At 38.9% G+C, this 21,709-nt stretch overlaps 1 protein-coding gene across 1 annotated transcript in view; it reads right to left on the minus strand.

The window, feature by feature from the left end:
* Positions 1 to 4,566: 4,566 nt before the first annotated feature.
* hdac11 (histone deacetylase 11) overlaps positions 4,567 to 21,709 on the minus strand; it is a 67,489-nt gene continuing 50,346 nt past the window's right edge. The window contains exon 11 of the mRNA XM_039612226.1: positions 4,567 to 7,924. Within this exon, the coding sequence (XP_039468160.1) occupies positions 7,682 to 7,924 (243 nt within the window). The 3' untranslated portion in view covers positions 4,567 to 7,681. The remainder of the gene's footprint in view (positions 7,925 to 21,709) is intronic.

Here is a 21,709-nt window from a genome sequence, read left to right on the forward strand (position 1 = left end):
TGGGTGCACCATTAAGTGTTATTATACTTACTGAAGGAAACTCTGAAATACAGTCATACAGAGTCTGTGGTGTGATGTGGCTATCTGGGATTGTTATGGTAACATATGTCTGCTCACAGGCAGATAGACATCATTTCCTGTAGACCATGTACCGGTGTGCTAGGACAAAGAAACCTTGCAGGAAACATCATTAAACCTGATTCCCTGGCTGTGTGCCTGGCCCCTGGACTGCGTCTTACCTCAGATGAACTGCTTCAGGAGTTCATCTGGACATGGGCCGAGACAGCCGAGCAGTCCTCGTGTGTGCTGCTTTCACCTCCCAACCCAAGTGAGGCATGAACAGCGCCCAATCAGCTGCCCCAAATTAGGTTAGACTAAAAACAACATTACAACAAGAACACTCTGCTCAGTGTGTTCCACTCTCACATGAGGCTGCAGTAATGACAATTTTATGGTCTTTGACGAGATTAAAGGAGCGCACAAACTGATATTACACATGAAGTTCATTTTACTTGTCACAAGGAAGCCAGTGAAACAGTTAACTTTTATGACTGGAGAGAAATCTGTATAGTTCAGTCTGAAGCAATATCGGACAGATGCTGTCCTGATCGGACTATCTCAGCTTGAAAAGGAACATTTTAAACATGAATTTTGCCACATGTGCTTACATTTTGAACACTTTCTTTTTTTTCTTTTCTTTTTTTCTCTGAGCCTTTTGAACAGCATGACTGTGGGAATGGAAAAGTTGGGCTGTCAGTTGTTTCATCACAACCGTTAGACGGATTGGGGCAGAAATGATGAGTAATAAGTAACAGCATAAGCTATTTTAGTCATCATGATGGTCATTTTGGAATCTAAAATAGAGAAAAGTTTAAATCTTAAATCTTTAAGGACTTTGTGAACCTTTTAGGGCTCTTTAGAAGAAACAACAATATCCTCCTGAGAGCCGAGGAAACAAGTATCTTTCAGTTTAACTTGTTTGTGATTATTTGGAGCTAAAGGAGCCCCCCCATAAGAGATCATTGGAAAGGCCAGGATGTCCTCTTATTAGGGTAGCAAATAAATGAATAAATCAAATAAGTCAAACGATATATAGCCCAAAAACAAATGTCCATTCAAGACGAAATAAATGAAAAGGCCGGTTCTCAGGAGCCAAAACACAGCAAAGCCTCAAAATGCAGATTCCAAAATCAGCTCATTTTATTCCAGTGGCTAAATTCATCTTGAATATACATTGTATGATTGACTGCATATGAGTAAATGAAAACATTTTAGAGCACTTTGTAGTGTATAACTAGGTTAAAAGGCATTCTTTAAGAGCACAGCATTTAGGATATCAACTACAACTATTCAGTTTTTTGAATGTGTTTTAGCCTTTAACAAAATAAATAAAATGAAAATACCTGTAAATGACTAAGCACACAGGTGTTTATCACACTATGGATTTCGAGGTGTGCTACCTGCTTAAAACAACATCACCCACCTACTTTAGGATATTTACTATAAGGCATGACAGACCTATTTCAACAACTGAGCTCATACTAATGCAAGTTGCTGTTGTATTAATGGGTGCACTTGAAGTATTATATTTACTGTGCCATCCATAGGACCTCCGTGTACAGGCTATTTATAGTCCAAATGTGGTCACTGTGTGTTTTTAATGTCAAACTTAGACTCATTGCAGACGTGGTTTTTATACTGCTTCTATAGGCTCTGTAGGCCCAAGTTTTCAGAGGGAGGAGGGCATGTTTTCTATTGGTTAGTTTTTCTGCAGCTTTATTTACACTTTTGTATGTGTCTCCAGTTATCATCTGTGGCTGAGACAATCAAATGAAGTTAATGGAAAATGATCTGGAACAGTATGCTACCTTCTTCTTCTTCACCGGCAATTAATTTGAATTATGTCAAAAATCTTGTTGCCCCATTTATTTCTTAAGGATGACTGTCTTTTGGATTTTGCTTTGTGCGGTCACCACTACTTTTAAAGTCCATTGTCATTTTAGCCTCTTTAATAATCAGCTGCAATAATTAAATCAGCTGACACTGTGATTGTGTTTGTGTTTTTAAATAAATGGGCTGCTTATTTTCTGAACTTGCAGAGAATTAAGAGCTAATTTAACAGCTTGTTGGATGGTGGGAATCATTAATTTTTGATTATATAACCACCAGTCACCACTGTTTTGTGAAAGCACTGCTAGCTGTAAACAAACAAACAAAAAAAAACATAAAAAGAATTCAAAGCAGCTGATTGTCCTATTTTACAGGAGTCTTGCTAACTAATCCCACAAATATTCCTACTATCAAATACATGATAATCATCAGAATTTCCTACAAAAGTCAGCTCTGCAGCTCCTTATTACAACTTTACGAACTGCATTTATCACCTGGACAGCTTTCTGTGACATCCAGCTACAAAACTAATATTCATCTCAATTTAATTATAGATAAAAATGTTCTGTTATACTAATTATACTACAAATGTTACATTGATACTAGTAATAAACAAATTATTTTCATAGGATAAAAAAAATCTCTTCCCCTCCTGTTTAAAATTATAGAATAGAATAGAATAGAATAGAATTCAACTTTATTGTCATTGCACATGTCACAGGTACAGGGCAACGAAATGCAGTTTGCATCCATCCAGAAGTGCTTTAGCCGTGATATAGATATATTACAATATATATTAGCAATAATATAGATATGTAAGTATATTACAGAAATGGGTCTATTATGGTATGTTATAATGTACACGGTATGAAGTATGTTATGAATATTCTATAACTATAAGTATGTACAGGCTGTAGTGAGTACAAGCTATGTACAGGCTATGAACAGGATATAAATATGAAATAAAAAAACTATACAGAAATATGAGATATACAGCTATACAGAAATGTGAACAGTATCTTTGTGGTGTTTTAGATAGATGTAGCTTAAGCAGCAGACATGTTGACAAGCCAGCTCATGGACTGGACCAATCGGCAGAGCAGAAATTCAATTCAATTCAATTCAATTCAATTCAATTCAATCAGAAGAAGAACTCAAAAGAAGAGAGCTCACAGTCTTATACAAAACACATATAAAACATTAAACTATAAAGAATTTGGCCAGGTTCATATATAGCCACTAGTGGGTGAAATCTGTGGTTTGAAAAAGGGCTTCATGTCCTATAGAGGTCTACAGTATTTAGCCAGTGTTGGGAAGGTTACTTTTAAAATGTATTCCACTACAGATTACACAATACATGCCCCAAAATGTAGTTTGTAACGTATTCCATTAAGTTACTCCGTGAGAGTAACATATTCTGAATACTTTGGATTACTTAATATATTGTCATGCTTTTTACAACTACATGAATGTACTATTGCTGTGTGATTTATTACTATTAATGAAGGCTACTTGCCACCGAGCTAACATTGTTAGCTGGCATTAGCTGAGGCTAGTTCATAGACTGCAGAGTGTTAGACTTGATGGATAGCATTAACAACCTTCTAGCTGCAAATAATCATGTGCAGTTCTGGAAGCAATACCAACTAGATTTTTAAATCTTTATAGAAAATGAGTAACAGTAGGGTGGATGTTAGGTAAGGCTGCACTTTTTGCAGTGATCTCATATAGAAAACTGTTTCTGTATCAGTAATTTGTTTTCTTTCTGTCTGCTTTCAGAACTGCACATGATTATTTGCAGCTAGCAGTTTGTAATGCAGCCTTCAGTAATAGCAATAAGTCACACAGCAATATTACATCAAAGATGCTGAAGTGGCACGTAATCCAGGTAGCTACCATAACTAAAACAAGGTAGTTGCGGTAGGCTAATGTTAGTTTTTAAACAAGAACTTACTTCCAGATGTTTCTTTAGGTTGGGGTTGGAGTCTTTTGACACTGAGAGCAGCTTGGTCGCACGGTCAGATTTCACCCATCCCATGAAGATTTAAGCAGTAACTTTAACCGAATACATTTACTCATATTTTGTATTTTAAATACATAACGCTGGTACATGTATTCCGTTACCCCCCAACACTAAATTGAGCCATTTTGTAATTTTTTTGGCGCATGTTTCAGAAAGGAAGATTATCCAGGATATGCTCATTGATTACGAACTTCTGACTGATAACTCAGCAATCATCAAGGATGTGGCAAAAACACTCATCTCAAGGCTTCAGAATAAGACTTCACAAAGTCTTAGGTGAGGTGTAGGTGAGTAGCTACATCCACTGTTATGCTGCCTATGGCTGGGAGAACCTAAGCTATGCTAATGAGTCATCATTGCTATTATATTGTCTGCTTGTCTATGTATATATGGGCTTCTCACTGAGGACAGAACGCCAAAACTTAATTACCCCCAGGTGACCAAGTTTGAGAGTCATTTGAGTTACTCTCAAACAGATTTCTGTACATGAAACTGAACAGCTACTTTTACAAACCTGTACCAGGACATTTAGTAATGTAAAATTGTATGACCTCCTTTGCACTAAATGAAGCAGGGCTGTTAAAATGGTCATGTGGAATATGATCATTTTAATAGATGAAGACTTAATGTTTAAAACATGGAAAAGAACCTCATTGGTTGTTATAGGATTTATTCAATGTCATGATAAATGCATAGAAGGAATTTTCAGTGTTTACACACAGCAAAAACATATAGTACAGCTTTTAACTTCTATTTTTGGCACATAAGATTCAGTAATAAAAACTGGCTGACACAAAAAGGATCTGATGAGCTGTGATGGCATTGTGTATTAAGAACAAACCTCCATACAGTAAGCAACACTTTCATAGTCCTAATTAAAGGTAGACTGCACTAAACCTTTTAGCTGTATTCAAAAGCAGCATGCAAGATCAAAGGCTTTAACTAATTAGCACAGACACCACTATGGCCCGCCTTTCACAGTTTGGTTTTGAGTGTTTCCAAACAGCTTCCAGGATAAGTACCCCAATACGGCTTTCACGCTGTTCAAAGATGGACCTTTGAATCTTTCAAATAACTGCAAGTCTGCATTACAGCCATAAACTTTCACAGTACAGCTGTAGCAATAGCACACAACAAACATGAAGATTACAGCAGCACCTTCCAGCTGCCACTTTAGGTCTAGTTAGCCACAAAATAGCAAAGAACAACTGAATGTAATGACAAACACTAGGATTAAAACCCTCGTACCACCTTCATGGTGATATTGCAGAACCCTTGTCTGCTGTTATTAAACACTACTTAAACATTGTATGTTACTGGGCCAAATGGGGAAAGTATTTTCAGTTAATAGTCTAAAGCCAAATCCAAACTGTACCCTCAACAGCAGAAATGAATTAGTACAAGGAGTTTAAGGTTTTCTTTTTTTGATAATTATTTCCATCCATTTTTAAATCCATATTCAAAACAGGGTTGTGTAGCCAATGCCTGTCCACTATAGGGTGAAAGGTGATTGGTCCCAAATCCACCACATGGTTAACACTGAGGGACAACCGCATATCTACCCTACGGCCAGTTTAGTTACCATTCAACTGAACATGCATGTCTTTGGCATGTCTGTTGGGATGCCTTTCCAGAAAAAGGCATCCCAACATATAGGGCAAAATTTACTGTGCAAAGTGCAAGTGCGAATACCTACTTGGTTTTTGTACTTGTTCAATCAATCAAGGATGACTTACTAATAGGTTACGCAGGCAGTGTTATTGCAAATTACTCTGAATTTAACACTTCAAGCATGCATTGTACCTAATGTGGTTGTGACAGTTGCAACCAGGAGTGTTCATTTAGTATGAATGAGAGAGGAGGGAGGTTATCAGAATGAGTTCATAATTGGTGTGGGTGGATGAGTCAAAGCTGTCGCTGCAGTGCCCAAGCTTTGGGCTCCGTCCTGTAATCCTATATGTTTCGGGCAGAGCACCACATTTTCACTTTTCTGCCTGCTTGGTGGACATTTCCCAAATTCCAAACCAGCCTCAGATGGGTTGCCAGTGACCTGGCAGAAGTAAAAAGTTAAAAGCCATTTTTGTAATGCTAAGTGAAAAAAGTTGTTTACCATAGAGGGATGCTTGGGTGGATTTCACGTTCACACAGCGTTTATGGCCATGTGTCTGTTGATGTTTTAAATACATGTAGTTAACTAGCTTTAGCTATGCCAGCACCAGCGATAACCAGTATTTGCAATGTGGCCATCATAGCTGCAAGGCCAATTATAAAGTGCTCACAAAATGTTTTCCATTGATGTTTGTTTTTTGATTTGGGGTAGATGGACACACACACGCACACACAAAACTGTACATATAAAAAATAGAAAAAAAATAGCAACTTTAAATTCTCCTATATGTACATGAACAAATACATCATTGCAATGCCAAAAACATGACACACCCAAAATATAATGAATGTTAAATGATTCCACAGCCAACACTGATGTAGGTTCACCTGGGACCACCACTATGCCCTGGCATTTGATATCAGCTTATATTAGCAAAGAAGGACAATGCCAGTATTTCACAGAAAGGCTTGTGATGCACTGTGACTTCAGTTAGTGCATGTTTTAGGCAGAGATTTATAATAAAATGTCGTAGTGATCATTACACCTCAGCACACAGCTTGTATTCAGTCTGTGTCGGACGATGCCTTTACTATCTTTTGGAAGCGGTGATATTGGTTCAGCTGCTGCATTAATCATATTGATCTCAGTGTTTTTGTGGCTCCTTTTACAAAGTTTCTGCATGTGTAAACATCATTAGGGAAGCTGTGTGTCTAACTATAAACAACCAATCAAAAGTGAAAGCCACTGGAAACTCTACTGTACAGGCTTTCTCATTAATCACTGAACACTCTGGGTTTTAGACTTAAATCTAGACATGGCGGAAAAAACGCTGGAACGAGCAGACTGAATTTCAGGAGTGTAAAATGTTGGCGGACTTGAGTTTCTTGAGCAGTTAAAGTGTTCAGTCAAAGGTTTTAGTGTCTCAAATCTTTTCAATTACAGGAACAATTAGTACCTGTAATAACTTTAAACATTAACTGTACATATTAGATTGGATTCAAAGCACAAATATCTTATCTCGATTAAGACACTAGTCACTTATATATATAGATTTGATCTTCTTTCAATGTTAAGATTCACCCAAAGATTACTTCTGATTAAGATAATTACACTTTCATGTGCGGTTATGTTTGTTTTTATATTATATACGTTTTATATTTATATTATAACTTGAGACATTATTTACACATACATTGGAAGTATATTATTTAAGTACATCAAGCCTTAATATAGCATATGCTTCATACGTTATTATTAGTTTTGCATTTCCTGAGATTAAAGATTACCTCTAGCCAAAATGCTGACCTGATCACACATTACACATAAAACCCATAACTCTCCTACTGATTAAACATTTAAAAAGCTCTTTTGTTCCATATGAAAGTCGTAGCTGTGAAAACACGGTTGTTTAAAGACAGCTTTTTCCCTCTGAATGATTATTCCCTTTGAGTATGTGTCAACCTGCGCATAACAAATGTGAAAATGTTACCAAAGCTTATGAATATTAAAGTTGTACATGTGCAAATTTCTTGTTACATAATCTGAGTTTAGACAAGTGTTGAATGTTACAACAGCTGTCACACGATCACAGCACAATATAAAGTTACTTAGTGCTTTAAAGTCAGGTATGTTAGTGTTAGCTCCAGGATTAAGGCTCCTCAGACAGCTGTGGATGTTGACCCCGCTGATCCAGAGGTGGACGTCATGTGGGTCGTCAGCGGTGACGATCCCTCTCCTTCCGCGGCGTCGCCTTCTATCAGACCTTGCCGGTGCAGGTTGAGGATGGAGTCGGCGATTATGCGGGCTGTTTTCTTCTGATATCCTCCAGATGTCACCATGAGTACAGGGATCCCCCGACGCTTCGCAGCCCTGAACACAAGCTCATCTCTCTTTATAATGCCCTGGCAGAGAAGAAGGAGAAGAAAGTTAGAGGTAGAAGAAGAGGCAGCCTCTCCATGCTTTCAAGCACTACCTTCTCTGGATTCTCTGGACTTCTTTTCTCCTGAGAGAACAGGAAGATCTGACCCAAACCCAAACACACATACTAACATGAACAGACAAAGAGCTGCAAACAAAACTACACTTGTCGATTTTTTTGTTATTGGTGATAATCTCCCATCTGTTGCCACTTTCAGGAAGAATCTTACAAAGGCTATTTAACTACCAACACGTTAAGGTTAAGGTCAAAAGGATGCCTCATTTGTAGAATATTGAAGCATTACAATCACACTAATGGAGCAGACATGCAACTTGAACTCTAGTATATGACTGTAATAAATTAATGTGGCAAATGTGATTTGTTCAACGTTAATACTCATAAACATGCCCATGCAAGATGAATGTGCAATGAACAGGATGCTATGGAGATAATGAGGGGGTAATCTACTCAACACTGTAGCTAAAACTGCCTGCCAATTCTGTGCTGAATGGTAAAAGGTTCTGTTTAAGCAAATGACTAAAAGCATGACCTGCAGTGATCAAGCCTCAAAGCGTAAACAGACAGAAGACTAGAATAAAATTTGCTGGGAGCATGGCGTGTGGACCAAAAAGACCCAGGCCAAAGTTCCCTTAAGTGATGACAGCAAATTTAATTTAGCTGAGGCATGATGTTCACAGGCAAACTGTGCAAAGAGTGCAAGGCCTGGCCTCTGACAAACCTCCATGGCAGGGTGAACTAGGACTTTGCAATTACATTTCAAAGGCAAACTTGAGTGACAATTTTGGCCTCCAGCAATTATGAAAACAGAATAAATGTGAAACAAAATGCACTTTTGTACAATTATTTTAACCAGGTCCTCTTGCTTTGGTGGTTTTCAAGTTAACAAATAGTTGTGCTAAATGTTCAACATTACAACTGCTAACCAGGATAACTGTGATTATAAGTTTAGCTACCCAACAGAGAAAACTAATGTTTATTAGAACTTCCTTCAGTAACATACTGGAAGCTGATATTAGAATAGGAACAAACAGCTACCACTTTTTATGCAAGACAGTGCATCTCATTGATAAAAGATTTGATAAAACATGCTGATAACGTCGACATGTCTTGTCCAGAGTCCTGATCTGAACCCAAGGACAAAGTTATGGCTAAGAAACTCGCTACACTGAGTTACTGAGCTCTGGAACAGCTAGAGGAAGAAGCACACATGCATGTCTGTGGAGGGATTTAAATGGTCATTAGTTTGTGTCAACACTGTCATTTATTGTGGAACACCTGTTAAAACACTGAGTGATTTGGAACATTATTAAGCATGGCAGAAACACATGTTCAGCCAGAACTTCAAATAATAATTATTTAAGCTGCACTGTGTTTTTTTTTGTTTTTTTTTTTAAGAACATTTACCAGCTTAAATTAACAAATTAGGTCTGCAACATACAATAGCATGCCACCACAACTAACACATCCTGCACATTTACCTTATTTGCGCCAATTACTTTCTGGGATTCACAGGATCACTGGCTGGAAATCTCTGCACAGTAGGTAATAAATTCCAATTTGGCTCATTTGGACCAGCTCTCAGTACAATTTGAAATTTCCTGATAAATTAGTTACATGAAGAGCCCACGTGGCCTGACTTAGCTGAGCCTGTCACAGTTACACATTTTTCTTTCCTGCTACTAAAGCAGTGCAGATTCATTCAATATTAGACACAAATGGGCTGGATTCACAGGCCCGGGCATATTATAGTTCAACACAAAGAATATCTGCATTGCACCAAACAGATTTACCTCACATAGTTTTTTTTCTGATAGTTAGGTAGCAAATTCATAAAGGCAAAATGAACACAAGGAAGCGAGCAGATGCTGGGGTCTCCAAGGCCAAAACAATAAATTCTGTAACAATGTGTTATGTTACAACAAAAGTAAAACCCTGTTTTGGCCTCCCACCTGGACAATTCAATTCTTCTTTATATAGATACTGTGGAATTACAGGGATTATTTTACATAACCATCATCTTTATCATTGCATTAATTATCATTTCATCCAAGCATTTATTGAAGTTGCTGGCATTATGTTATAATTTGTATTACAGGGGTTATCATAATCAAATATTAACATGTTTATTACAGGTGCAGTTATAACCACTTTAAATCGTTGAGTTAAATCTATAATCTTAAAAGCTTATATGCTGAGTATATTGCTACAGTAAAATAGTAGCTGAGTGAAGGCCTGAATGTATTCAGCTTCTTGTTGCATTTGAGTTTGCCTAGCAACAGGTGACGCAAAGAGGAGGACAAGTCCATGGGGACCTCAAAGGCCTGAGATCATCACCATATTTGAAAGAGGATGCTAGAAAGGGGAACTTCTGTGTCTGCATTTATCTCTTAGAATAGATCATTGTCTGTACAAGGGGCAAAGAATGTTCTTAAGATGCAAATTATGTGCTTGTAAACGCAAGAGGGGGCGTCATAATACCCTGATGTTATAAAAGCAATCTGAAGTGTATTTTTGGGTGGGGATTTACGACTGATGGTTTGCAGTTTACATCTCCCCACGCTGCGTGCATTCATTAAAATCAATTGTTTGATTGACCTCTTCTGGACCATCATTGTTTTACTCTCGTCCTCAATTTCGAACCCATAACATTTGGTGCATTGGCCGAGGGTTGAGGAGAGAGAGTTGGAGATTGAGACCGAGAGGGTCCGAGGCGCTCGAACGAGCAGACACGAGTCAGTGGTCGAAGTGAGTGGACATAAGCCGGCTTATTCAAAGGTAAGGCACTACCTGTTGAATTATTTCCAAAATGTGCCAGATTGGACATGAGAAATTAAAGTCTACTCACTGAAATTACTGGTAAAAGTCTGTTTTGATTTTGGTGAAAATCTCATGAGAATTGACATTGAAGTAATGATAATGAAACGCTGAAAATAAGTAAAGAGAATAAGAGAAAATAAGTAAAGAGTAAAGAGAATAAGTGTATTTAAAGCAGTTGGACTGCAGAGTGAATTTAGAATAATAAATTAATTGGTCGTTTTGTGGATTACACTCCCAATTGGCTATAAGGTTGGACCTGCGTCGGTCATACACTTGTTCTGAGGTGTTGATTGTTGTTTCAAATTATTATAAATTTTTCTAGAACGACAGCGGCGTCTGTTAAGAAGCGCATAGCCCGGACGTTGCGATCCCTCCTCGATGTGGACGCACATTGTTGACCTATCACCGAATAGGGTTAGCTCGGTTTGGCTTGACCGTGGGGTACAGGGCATCCTGAGATAAGCTAGTGATTGGATCACTTGACCGTTTGGAACGGTATTTGCGCTTTTTTGGGTAGTAAAGCTTGGAGCTTGGGTGTTGGACGCTTTTAAATTGTGTTAGGGATCTTAGGGATTCGACCAGATACAGTTTAGAACTGATACTGTGTAATTGACAATAAAAAACTTGGAGTTTGTCCCTTGGAGGGTTAATTTAAATTTGTCAAAATTCTGTAGGTTGTGCAATCTCAGGCCTAATACTGCAGTTGTAAATATAAAGACGTCTCTGTGTAATATAAAATATGAGATCTATGAGTAAGATCAGTCTCTGTGTCAGCAATGCACAGCCGGATGTGCACTGATGGTGTGTAAATGTAAATGAGGAGCGGTGACGCGCAGAGAGGGTGGTTTCAGTTTCGAGAGTATTGAGCTTTATAACTATTGTTTGCCAATATTGCTAAATGCCTGTAATTAAGAGGCTGGTTTTGCTTATTACGAGAGTATAAATACAGTTTGAATATATTAGTGTGGATGTATAGTAAATGACTGAATTTTGATAGATGTATATATTTTGAGCCATAAAGGTTGGTGTGTTTTATTTTTCAGTTATGTGTGTGGGGTGAGAAGCTGTGAGGATGATGAGAGGTTTCAGTTTCTTTTTCTTTTCTTTTGACTTGCTCTTTCTGATTATGGAAGGCATGTCCAAAATACGCATAGGAAAGTGTATTTTAAGTGATTTTAACCGTGTGAATGCTGTCAGTATTTGATTTGAGTGACTCTGCGGGAGTTGTCTGAGTGAGAGAAAAGGCAGGGTGTGTGAGACGATTCATGGCGTCTGAAAGAGGTTAGAACGTTTAAAAAGTGTGTATGAAATAAAGGAGTGTGAAATATATTTCTTTTGTGAGGTAAAGTAGGATGTTTAAAGTTTGCAAATGCTTTTAATTCAAGAAATGTATGAGTGATGGTATGAGAGGTTGAGTTTATTTTTATGTTTGAAAGAGCTCTATTTAAAAGTGTGTATGAAAGGAAGGTGTATTGTTTTTAGACCAAGACTTAGTAAAACTAAAGAGGGTTTGTAGACTGTAAATATGAAAAAACAAGTGTTTGATTAATCTGTAGAAACAGGAAAGAGAAATAGGAAATACTGTGCTGCTGTGTGTGTGTGACTGATGATGTCAGGGGAGCACCCAGAGAAATGGACAGAGTTAAATTCTAAGAAGATGAAGCAAATCGAGGTTTTAAGATAAAAAAAATGAATATAATACTAATTGTATGCTTTAGTGTGCCAATACAGGTGGACTTCTCTCAACATTGAACTTTGAGTAACCGGCAAGAAAGTATAGAGGAACAATTGGGAAAAACAGGCCACTTTTTGGCTGAAATTCTACAGCTTCACCTGTCACTTTGTCCCTAAACTGAGAAGAAGATAAGATAAGATAAGATAATTCTTTATTGTCATTGCACAGTCATACATAGTACAGTAGTACAATGAAATTGGAAAAACTGTCCTACGTCGGTACTACATATAACACAACACGACACGATATGACACATCACAACGCAACACAAACAACACAACACAGTATATTAACTTAGAAATAAAAAAGAAGAATAAGTGTTATGTGTATTGCACACTGTTATTATTGCACATTAATTATTATTGCACCTTGTTATAAATATAAATATTACTATTGTTATTGTTTTAAACATTGTTACCTCCCCTAAAAAAGTCCAGGCAGGTAGCCAATCAGGTCAGCTATTTGCATTGATTAGGGCTATTGCCCTGTTGTAAAAGCTGTCCTTGAGTCTGTTTGTTCGGGACCTCAGCAGCCTGAACCTCCTGCCAGACGGCAGCAGCTTAAACACCCGGTGTCCTGGGTGTGTACAGTCTCGTAGGATGCTGCGTGCCCTCTTGAGACAGCGAGTGCTGTACAGGTCCTTCAGGGAGGGAAGAGGATGTCCAATGATTTTTTGGGCCACATTGATGACCCTCTGGAGTGCCTTTCTGTGTGCTGTGGTGCAGCTGGAGAACCATACACCGATGCAATATGTCAGCACACTTTCAATGGAGCAGCGGTAGAAGACGGTCAGCAGCTCCTTCTTCAGGTCCATTTTTCTGAGGATTCTCAGAAAGTGGAGACGCTGTTGGGCCTTCTTTAAGACCGCAGAGGTGTTAGAGCTGCATTGGAGGTCTGTGTCTATGTGCACACCCAGAAACTTGAAACTGGAGACCCTTTCCACGCACTCCCCGTTGATGCTGACAGGCTGCAGCTCGGACTTTCTCCTTCTGAAGTCAACTACCAGTTCTTTTGTCTTGGTGGTATTGAGGTCCAGGTTGTTATCTACACACCAATCTGACAGCCTCTGAACTTCAGCTCTGTCGCCGTCTCATCTCCCCTGAGATGAGCCCCACCACGTGGTATCATCTGCAAACTTGATGACTGCGTTGTCTGGGTGGGTACTAACACAGTCATGTGTGTACAGAGTGTACAGTAGGGGACTCAGTACACAGCCTTGTGGAGAGCCGGTGTTGAGGCTGAGGGCTGAGGAAAGATGAGGCCCCACTCTAACTCTCTGTACACGGTCTGACAGGAAGAAGTTCAAAGGACAGTCAATCGCCTGATGAAGACCGACAGAACATCGCGGACTCGAATACAGCAGGCAAACGACAGTGCCCCCGATCCATTAACACTGATGACGACTGACGACACCAGCACCAGCATGTAAGAAAAGCAACATGTACTGTGAAAATACAGGCTGGGCAGTTGAAGAGTGGGATAAAGAATTGTGGAAGAGCACTGGACATTGAGTGTCATATTTGCCATGCTTGAAGTGATTTTGGAAGAGAAGACTGAAAAGTCGGACGGGAACTTAACTTCGAAGAAGAATACGGAAAGATCAAAACAGAGAAGAAAGAGACTGTGTTTGCTGGAGCTTTGAAACCCGAACAGGACTCTGTGAATGAAAAAGGGACCAGTGAGAGGTGAAGCTGGACGAGTTTGACTGCGAGAATATAGGATATAATTGGAATGAAAATTGAAGCGGGAACTCATGGTTGTTTAGTGATGTCCACCATATCACGTTTAAAAGAGGTAAACACGAATAGAAAACACACATATACAAATTGTTACATGTGAGATTATTTTTGAAATGAATCAGAAGTGAGATAGTTGGAATCTAAAGCTCAGTGGAAAATGCATGAAGTAAAACGGATTATAATTTAGGATGCAATGAAGAAGCAGCTTACACTCAATTAACATAGAAATGCAAGGAAGAACACGCTTACATGCATGGCATAATTGGTATTTCTGACCAGAGATAGAGAAATGGGTCATTTAAGCACTTGTGATAATAATGAAAATGTCTTAGTTTGGTTATTTTCAGGAGTAAAGCAGACTTGGACCAACTCTCCAGATCCAGCTGTCGGAAGAAATTAGAGGTTAACATCAATGGATAAGTTAAGGCAAGTTTCTGGTTGAATTGTTCACAGCGTGATGTGTCCATGAACCTGAAAAGCAAGCCCTAGCTCCTGGCTGAAGACTAGGAGTGCTTTATTCAAGGTGGGAAATTAAAGTTTGGGTTAGTAATTCAGGGAAAAAAGAAAACTGACTGCTTAACTGGAGAATTGGGAAGTGTCTGGGAGACTGTGAAGCCATAGATGCAAAATAACACATACACACACATACAAACAGAGAATGCATTAACCTTACAAAGACAAGCTCCCGAAGCTTAATGCATAGAGATATTGAATAAACCTGGCTAAGAACACAAGCATACGCAATGAAGATCAGCTTGCTAATTGTATGAGTGATAGAATGGTGTGAATGGTTAATAAAATAGACTTAAAGCTTGAAGTTGACTCAAAGAAGTTAGATGACAGGGGAGTGAGCTATGGAAATTAACAGAAGAAAAGTGATTAAAGTAGTTTAAAAGGGTGACTTAGGAGTGCTCTTGCACTGATTGACCAAAGTAAGTGATTAGTATAGAAAGAAAATGAAAATAATTGAATAATGTGATAAGTTTTAAACATGTATTTCTCTTGCCAAGTTTACTTGTGGAGATATGATTCAGTATGCAAATTAGCTCGAGTGAGTGACGCAGAGGAGCTTCCTGTGTGTGATTGAGGCCTTGAGGAAGGGAAGCAAAGTAGACAGTTCAGAGGTGCAGATTTGGACAAGAAATTTATAATTTAGTGTTGACACATTGTTATAACGTGTTTATATTTTAGGCTGAATCTAAGTATGGTGAAGTGTCAAAGGAGACATGGTTGTGGGTAAAACGGTGCAGCTTTGACAAGGTTTTCAGTGCGTTGAATGGGTGAAATTTAAGATTGTTTCAGATTTTTGGGGCTGTTGTTTTTCATTTTAATAGAGGGAGTTTTGATAAACATGGACATGTCTAAAAGGGCCCATAGTTTTTGTAACAGTGCACTTAGAAAAAAGAAAGAAAAAAAAAAAAAAAAACCTGTCAGGTGATTTTGTTTTGTACTTTGATGAGCTAATAATCAGCTCTCTTTTTTCTCATTTTTGTTCTTAAGCAGGCCTGGAAGAAAGTGAACTAACAGCGCTGACAAATTTCCGGATAAACAGATAAGAGGTGACTTTTCCAGATTTCAATGGGTGGAGGAAAGGCTACCTGTGGGGACCTGATCAGATTGAAAGTCCCTGTCTAAAAGATTGCCGCGAGCCAATCCAGACAAAACCATAAAGAACTATTTTCTAAAAAGAGAAAACAAAATAAAACAAATGAATGAGCTCATGTTGCTGAGAGTGAAGACTCTGATTATTTATGAGGAGTCCACACTATCAGCAACACCTGATGTTAATGCATGTGTGAGTGTGTGACTGGACCAAGGTGGGGATGAATGAAATGTTGACAAACAGGAGGAGTGGAAGACTTAATTCTGGGGATGCTGATGTTTGCTTGGAGGAATTTTGTTTTATTTACTGGGGTTGGATTATGTTATTACATTATAAAATGCTAAATGCTAAAAGGAAACATTTTGATATAACTCATGTTACCATTAACTGAAGAAACACATGATTGATGACTGTTCTGTTCTAAGTTTAGTTTTTGTTATAACACTGATTGGATCATGAAGGGGGAGAGTTGAGTATGAAATGTAAAGTACAGGTTTTGTTTCCAGGAAATTCCAAGGATCCAGACTTTTGCATGGAGCAAGGAGTTTGAGAAGAGTTGACATGATGATTAAATTGATTTTATTCCTTAAACACAGGCTTACAGGGCTGGAGCAGATCCACCGGACAGGAGGATGGCTGAGGAGTTTGGAGAGATGATATGACTAACCGTTTTCCTTTAATTTCTTAAGCCCGGGTGATGCACTTTGAGTTTTGAGTTTTTATTTATTTGGACACATCTGGTGTGTCCAAATATAAAGGGGGAATTTAAGAGGTAATTTGAGATGGGTTCTAGGATCATTTTATCACTTTTGGGGTTGTTGATAATTTAGATATGGTAAAACTGAGGCAGAAATTGTTATTTTTAAATAGAGTTATTTTTAAAGTAAAATGAAACTCCCCTGCTTGATTTAAAATAGGCGAGGCCAAAGGCCTGTAGCTTTTAACTGTATAGCTCTTAACTTGCATGGATGGCGTGGAGTGTAATGAATGAATGCAAAACATGCTTACAGACACAAACATGACATAGATTTATTTTATAGGGCAAAGGTGGAACACATGGTGCTTTGTTTCTGCTTAGCAACTAGTGAGGCAGACGGTGTTAAAGATAAGTATGTAATAAGTGAACAGGAAACATGTGAGGCTGAGACGGGTGAAACAAAATGTTGTAAATAATGGAAACTTGTCTAACTGGCATTAACAGTAATTTTTGCATGTTAGGTATATGCTTGAAGCAAAAAGAGGTGTAAATCCTGATAGAAAGTTTGAAGCGTGCTTTCTAGTGCAGATTTAGGCTGACATGGGGATGGTGTATATTTTACCCGGGGTGTGTTTAATAGAACTAAAAGCGTTGCTCACACACATAAAGAGCATTGAGATTAAGTAAAGTTAATAAAAAGGATAAAGCCCAGAACATGATATTGTGAACCAAGTTTGAATAATTAAAGGAACATTGGATGAACACAGTAGATTAGTGAGGTGTAGCAGAGAGAGGCTTTGTGTTTTCTATCTTTTACAGGAGAAGATTTCAGGACCACAGCGACCATAGGGGGGCGAGAATCCTGGAAGCCCCAGACCGAACGGAACCAACCAGAGAAAGGAGAAAAACAGAGCACAAATACACCTAGTTGTTTATATTACAAAGAAGATCAAAAGCTTGTTAGACATAGGTTATAATGGAAGCATAAAAGGGATGAGAGGAAATTTACATAACATAGAAATCCTGGAACAATTCGTAAATTGCCCAAACAGTGTTCAGACCGGATATGCGCTACCCGTTAAAGGGGGCGAAGAAATCAGGCCTAAGTTTGAAAAATGAAATGGGTTAACTCGATAGAGGATGTTTCCAAAGGTTGAGAAAATAATGTAGGACCTTTTACCAGGAGAAAGCTAATTGTATCTTTTACACTTTACAGTGTGCACTGAGGGAAGTCAGGAATAGTTTAAATTAGGATTGAAAAAATTAAACTAGGTGAAAAAAGGGGTGTAGCAAGTAGATTTAGGGCAGCTCACAGCCTGGCGTAAACGCAAGGTGCCGTCACACAGCTTAAGTTATTTGTTTGATTTATTTTTATGACAAAATAATAAGGAAACATTGAAAACATACAACCCGTTGAGGAGACAGATAGGGTTGGGGAATTGAAAGGTTTTGTTTGTTTAGCATAATGCACTACAAAGTATACAAAGTTTATATAACATGATGCAAACACACGAATCAGAGACACGTAATGAGAAAACTGATTAGAATGTTCCTTACAACTACATGTTTATCGTATGCAATGATATTAACTATGGCTGTGTTGTTTATTGTCTATATTTTGCAGGGCACTCCGAACCACTTGTCTGAACACGGAGGCCAGTCCAGCCCAGCACTTCCTGAGATTGTAGTTGCTAAAACAGGATCGGTAAAAAAGACAAAAGCGTGAGGTGTCAGGTAAAGGTGATGAGTGTCTCAGCATGAATAATGGCATAGAGTTGAATTATGTTAAAGGGTCTACCAGCTCATTCACATTTGATTTGTGTGACGTCATTAAGTGTACAGGAGCTAGTAGTAGCTGGAGAGCGTATGATGTACGGGTCTGCAATCACCCCATGATATGCTTAGGGTAAATTTAGTTGATGCAAAGTCTAAGCCGCTCATGAAAGCTTAATCACCACTCTGACTGATCAGATGGTAACTTTGGGAACAGTAGCTCAAAAGGAACAGGAACCAAAAGGGAGAGTACTTCTGACAACAGATTACTTTAGACTGAAGCTTAAGGAGTTGATAAAGCGCGCCACGGGTTTCAAGGACAGTAACCTCTGGCTTGATTGGGTGGCCCAAAATGCTAGAGAACAACATGTATCTGACTGTGTTGCCTGTGCTTCAGCTAGGTCACGGTTGTTTACAGAGCCTGCACCATTGCATCAGAGGATGAATGGGGCTATGATTGTATGTTACAGTTAACTAGAAGTGCAGTGACTACTGGCAACTGTATTTTGTTGTCCAGACTTTTCCCTCCCATTTCAAAGCAGACAGCAGTGGGACCATTTATGCTAAAATAAGATAATTACGTTTCAAGTTTTCTACAGATAATGAAAAGTACAAGGTGGGAGAGATCGACCCAACTAGGTGTGCTGTCACACTCACGGGACGAACCACCAACAATGTAAGCGACCCTAGCACGGTAATTGGAACATGGGCAAGAAGTGGGCTCTATTATTACTGTGGGGAAAGTACTCGTGTTCCTATGGGAAGCGTAGGGACATGTGCGATGGTGCGATTGGGAGCTCCGCTCATGCTTATTGGAAACCAGGTAAAGGCTATTCCACAACATAACACGCGAACTTTAGCTGACATACGTAAGAGATACATTTTGGCCAAAAGAGGGACCCAGGGTACCCATGCATATGACCCTCGTTTGAACTCGCCGACCTGGATAGACTCCATAGGAGTGCCCAGGGGAGTTCCTAATGAGTACAAGCTGGTAAATCTGATAGTGGTAGAATTTGAAAGTATATTTCTTTGGGTGACACCTAATAAGAATGTTGATCGCATTAACTATGTTCATTGCAATCTGCTGAGACTCTCTAACCTAACCAGGGATGCCATGATGGGGTTCGCAGAACAATTGGGTCCGAGTTTGCTGATGGGAAATCGAATGGCCCTTAACATGAGAAGGGAGGCGGGTGCGCCATATTCGGAGACATGTGCTGCACTTTTATCCCTAATAATACTGCCCCAGATGGCTCAGTAACCCGAGCTCTGGAGGGCTTGAAAACTTTGTCTAAAACTATGCGTGAAGACTCAGGTATCGAAAATCTGCTGGCGTCCTGGATGACATCTGTGTTTGGACAATGGAAAGGTGTGGCTATGTCAGTGATGTTTTCTTTGACTGTATTTTTGGGAATATTGGTCATCGCTAGTTGTTGTATCATTCCTTGTGTCAGAGGATGGTTGGTAAAGATAATGGCGAGGGTTGCGAACCCTGGCTGGGTTGAGGGAATCTATTAGATGAACTTAGAACCCATAGAGTGGGGCAGGGAGTGATACAACATAAGGTGTGGTGACATTCCTTGTCGGAATGTCAGAAGAGGGAACGTGGGGATTCAGAAATTCTTTTATTCCTATTATATAATCTGCATTATTATGATTGCATTAAGAACATGTTTTACAGCATTGTTTATCAGTAATATTGTTTACAGGGTTCATATTGCATTGAATTTGTTTGTCATCACATTCATTCTATTCACAGGTTTAGTTCATTTTATACACATTGCATATCTGTGCTTGTTTAGAGTTGATGTTCTATCCAAGAGGGTTTTAAGCTTCACTGGTGAGAGTGTCCAGGTGATACATGTTGAGGGAAGATGAGAACATAGCAGGTTAATTGCATGCATGCTTACAAAACATATAAATCTAGTAGCAGGCCTGAGCGAGGGCCCAAGTGTCTTCTGCTTCTTATTTGAGACCTGCGCCAATTCAGTTTACTTAGTGATTGATGACGAGGGTCCATTCCACTAGATTTCCACTAGAGAGGGACCCAGGAAAGGAGCAGAGACCACTTAAGCATGAAGTGTTTTCAAGTGGGAGCTGGCGTTTTATTACTGGACCACGTAGATGACATGAGGTTATTGTCTGATTTGCTGAGTCAGGGGACGGCTAGAGAGGGTCAGAGCGAAGGCAGTGGACCTGGGAATGGATGGATGCCATTAATGGATCCAGAGGTGACAGAGTGGGTCGGAGAGTGACACAAGAAAATGGTGTAGTGACGTCTCTGGAAGAGACGTCAAGAGAGGGAATTGTGGAATTACAGGGATTATTTTACATAACCATCATCTTTATCATTGCATTAATTATCATTTCATCCAAGCATTTATTGAAGTTGCTGGCATTATGTTATAATTTGTATTACAGGGGTTATCATAATCAAATATTAACATGTTTATTACAGGTGCAGTTATAACCACTTTAAATCGTTGAGTTAAATCTATAATCTTAAAAGCTTATATGCTGAGTATATTGCTACAGTAAAATAGTAGCTGAGTGAAGGCCTGAATGTATTCAGCTTCTTGTTGCATTTGAGTTTGCCTAGCAACAGGTGACGCAAAGAGGAGGACAAGTCCATGGGGACCTCAAAGGCCTGAGATCATCACCATATTTGAAAGAGGATGCTAGAAAGGGGAACTTCTGTGTCTGCATTTATTTCTTAGAATAGATCATTGTCTGTACAAGGGGCAAAGAATGTTCTTAAGATGCAAATTATGTGCTTGTAAACGCAGGAGGGGGCGTCATAATACCCTGATGTTATAAAAGCAATCTGAAGTGTATTTTTGGGTGGGGATTTACGACTGATGGTTTGCAGTTTACATCTCCCCACGCTGCGTGCATTCATTAAAATCAATTGTTTGATTGACCTCTTCTGGACCATCATTGTTTTACTCTCGTCCTCAATTTCGAACCCATAACAATACTAATTGGTGCCACCCACATGATTTATGAATGCATCTGCTAACTAGCTAATGTTAGCATAAATTAGCACTCCACGATTTTTTGAATCGTATGGATTAAAAAAACAATCAACATGTCAGCAGACAAAACACCAAAGCTGAAATTTCAAATTGTGGGGCTCAAAACCATCTGTTGACATCATGGTGTGCAAGTGACAAACATACTCAATACGTATAAAATGACTTTAATGTTGTGTGTAGCCCCAGATAGAAACCATGTTAATACTACTTTGCTTCAAAATACATTTCAGTGAAACCTTAGATTCAGGCTACACGGCTCAACTTCACACAGCTGCACAGCAGTTAACAGCTGGTGTTGTATCTCGGCCCCCATTTACTCTAATACGACTTAATGCAAGCTCTCAA

Source organism: Oreochromis aureus, linkage group 5 (genome assembly GCF_013358895.1).
Source record: "Oreochromis aureus strain Israel breed Guangdong linkage group 5, ZZ_aureus, whole genome shotgun sequence".
Taxonomy (NCBI): domain Eukaryota; kingdom Metazoa; phylum Chordata; class Actinopteri; order Cichliformes; family Cichlidae; genus Oreochromis; species Oreochromis aureus.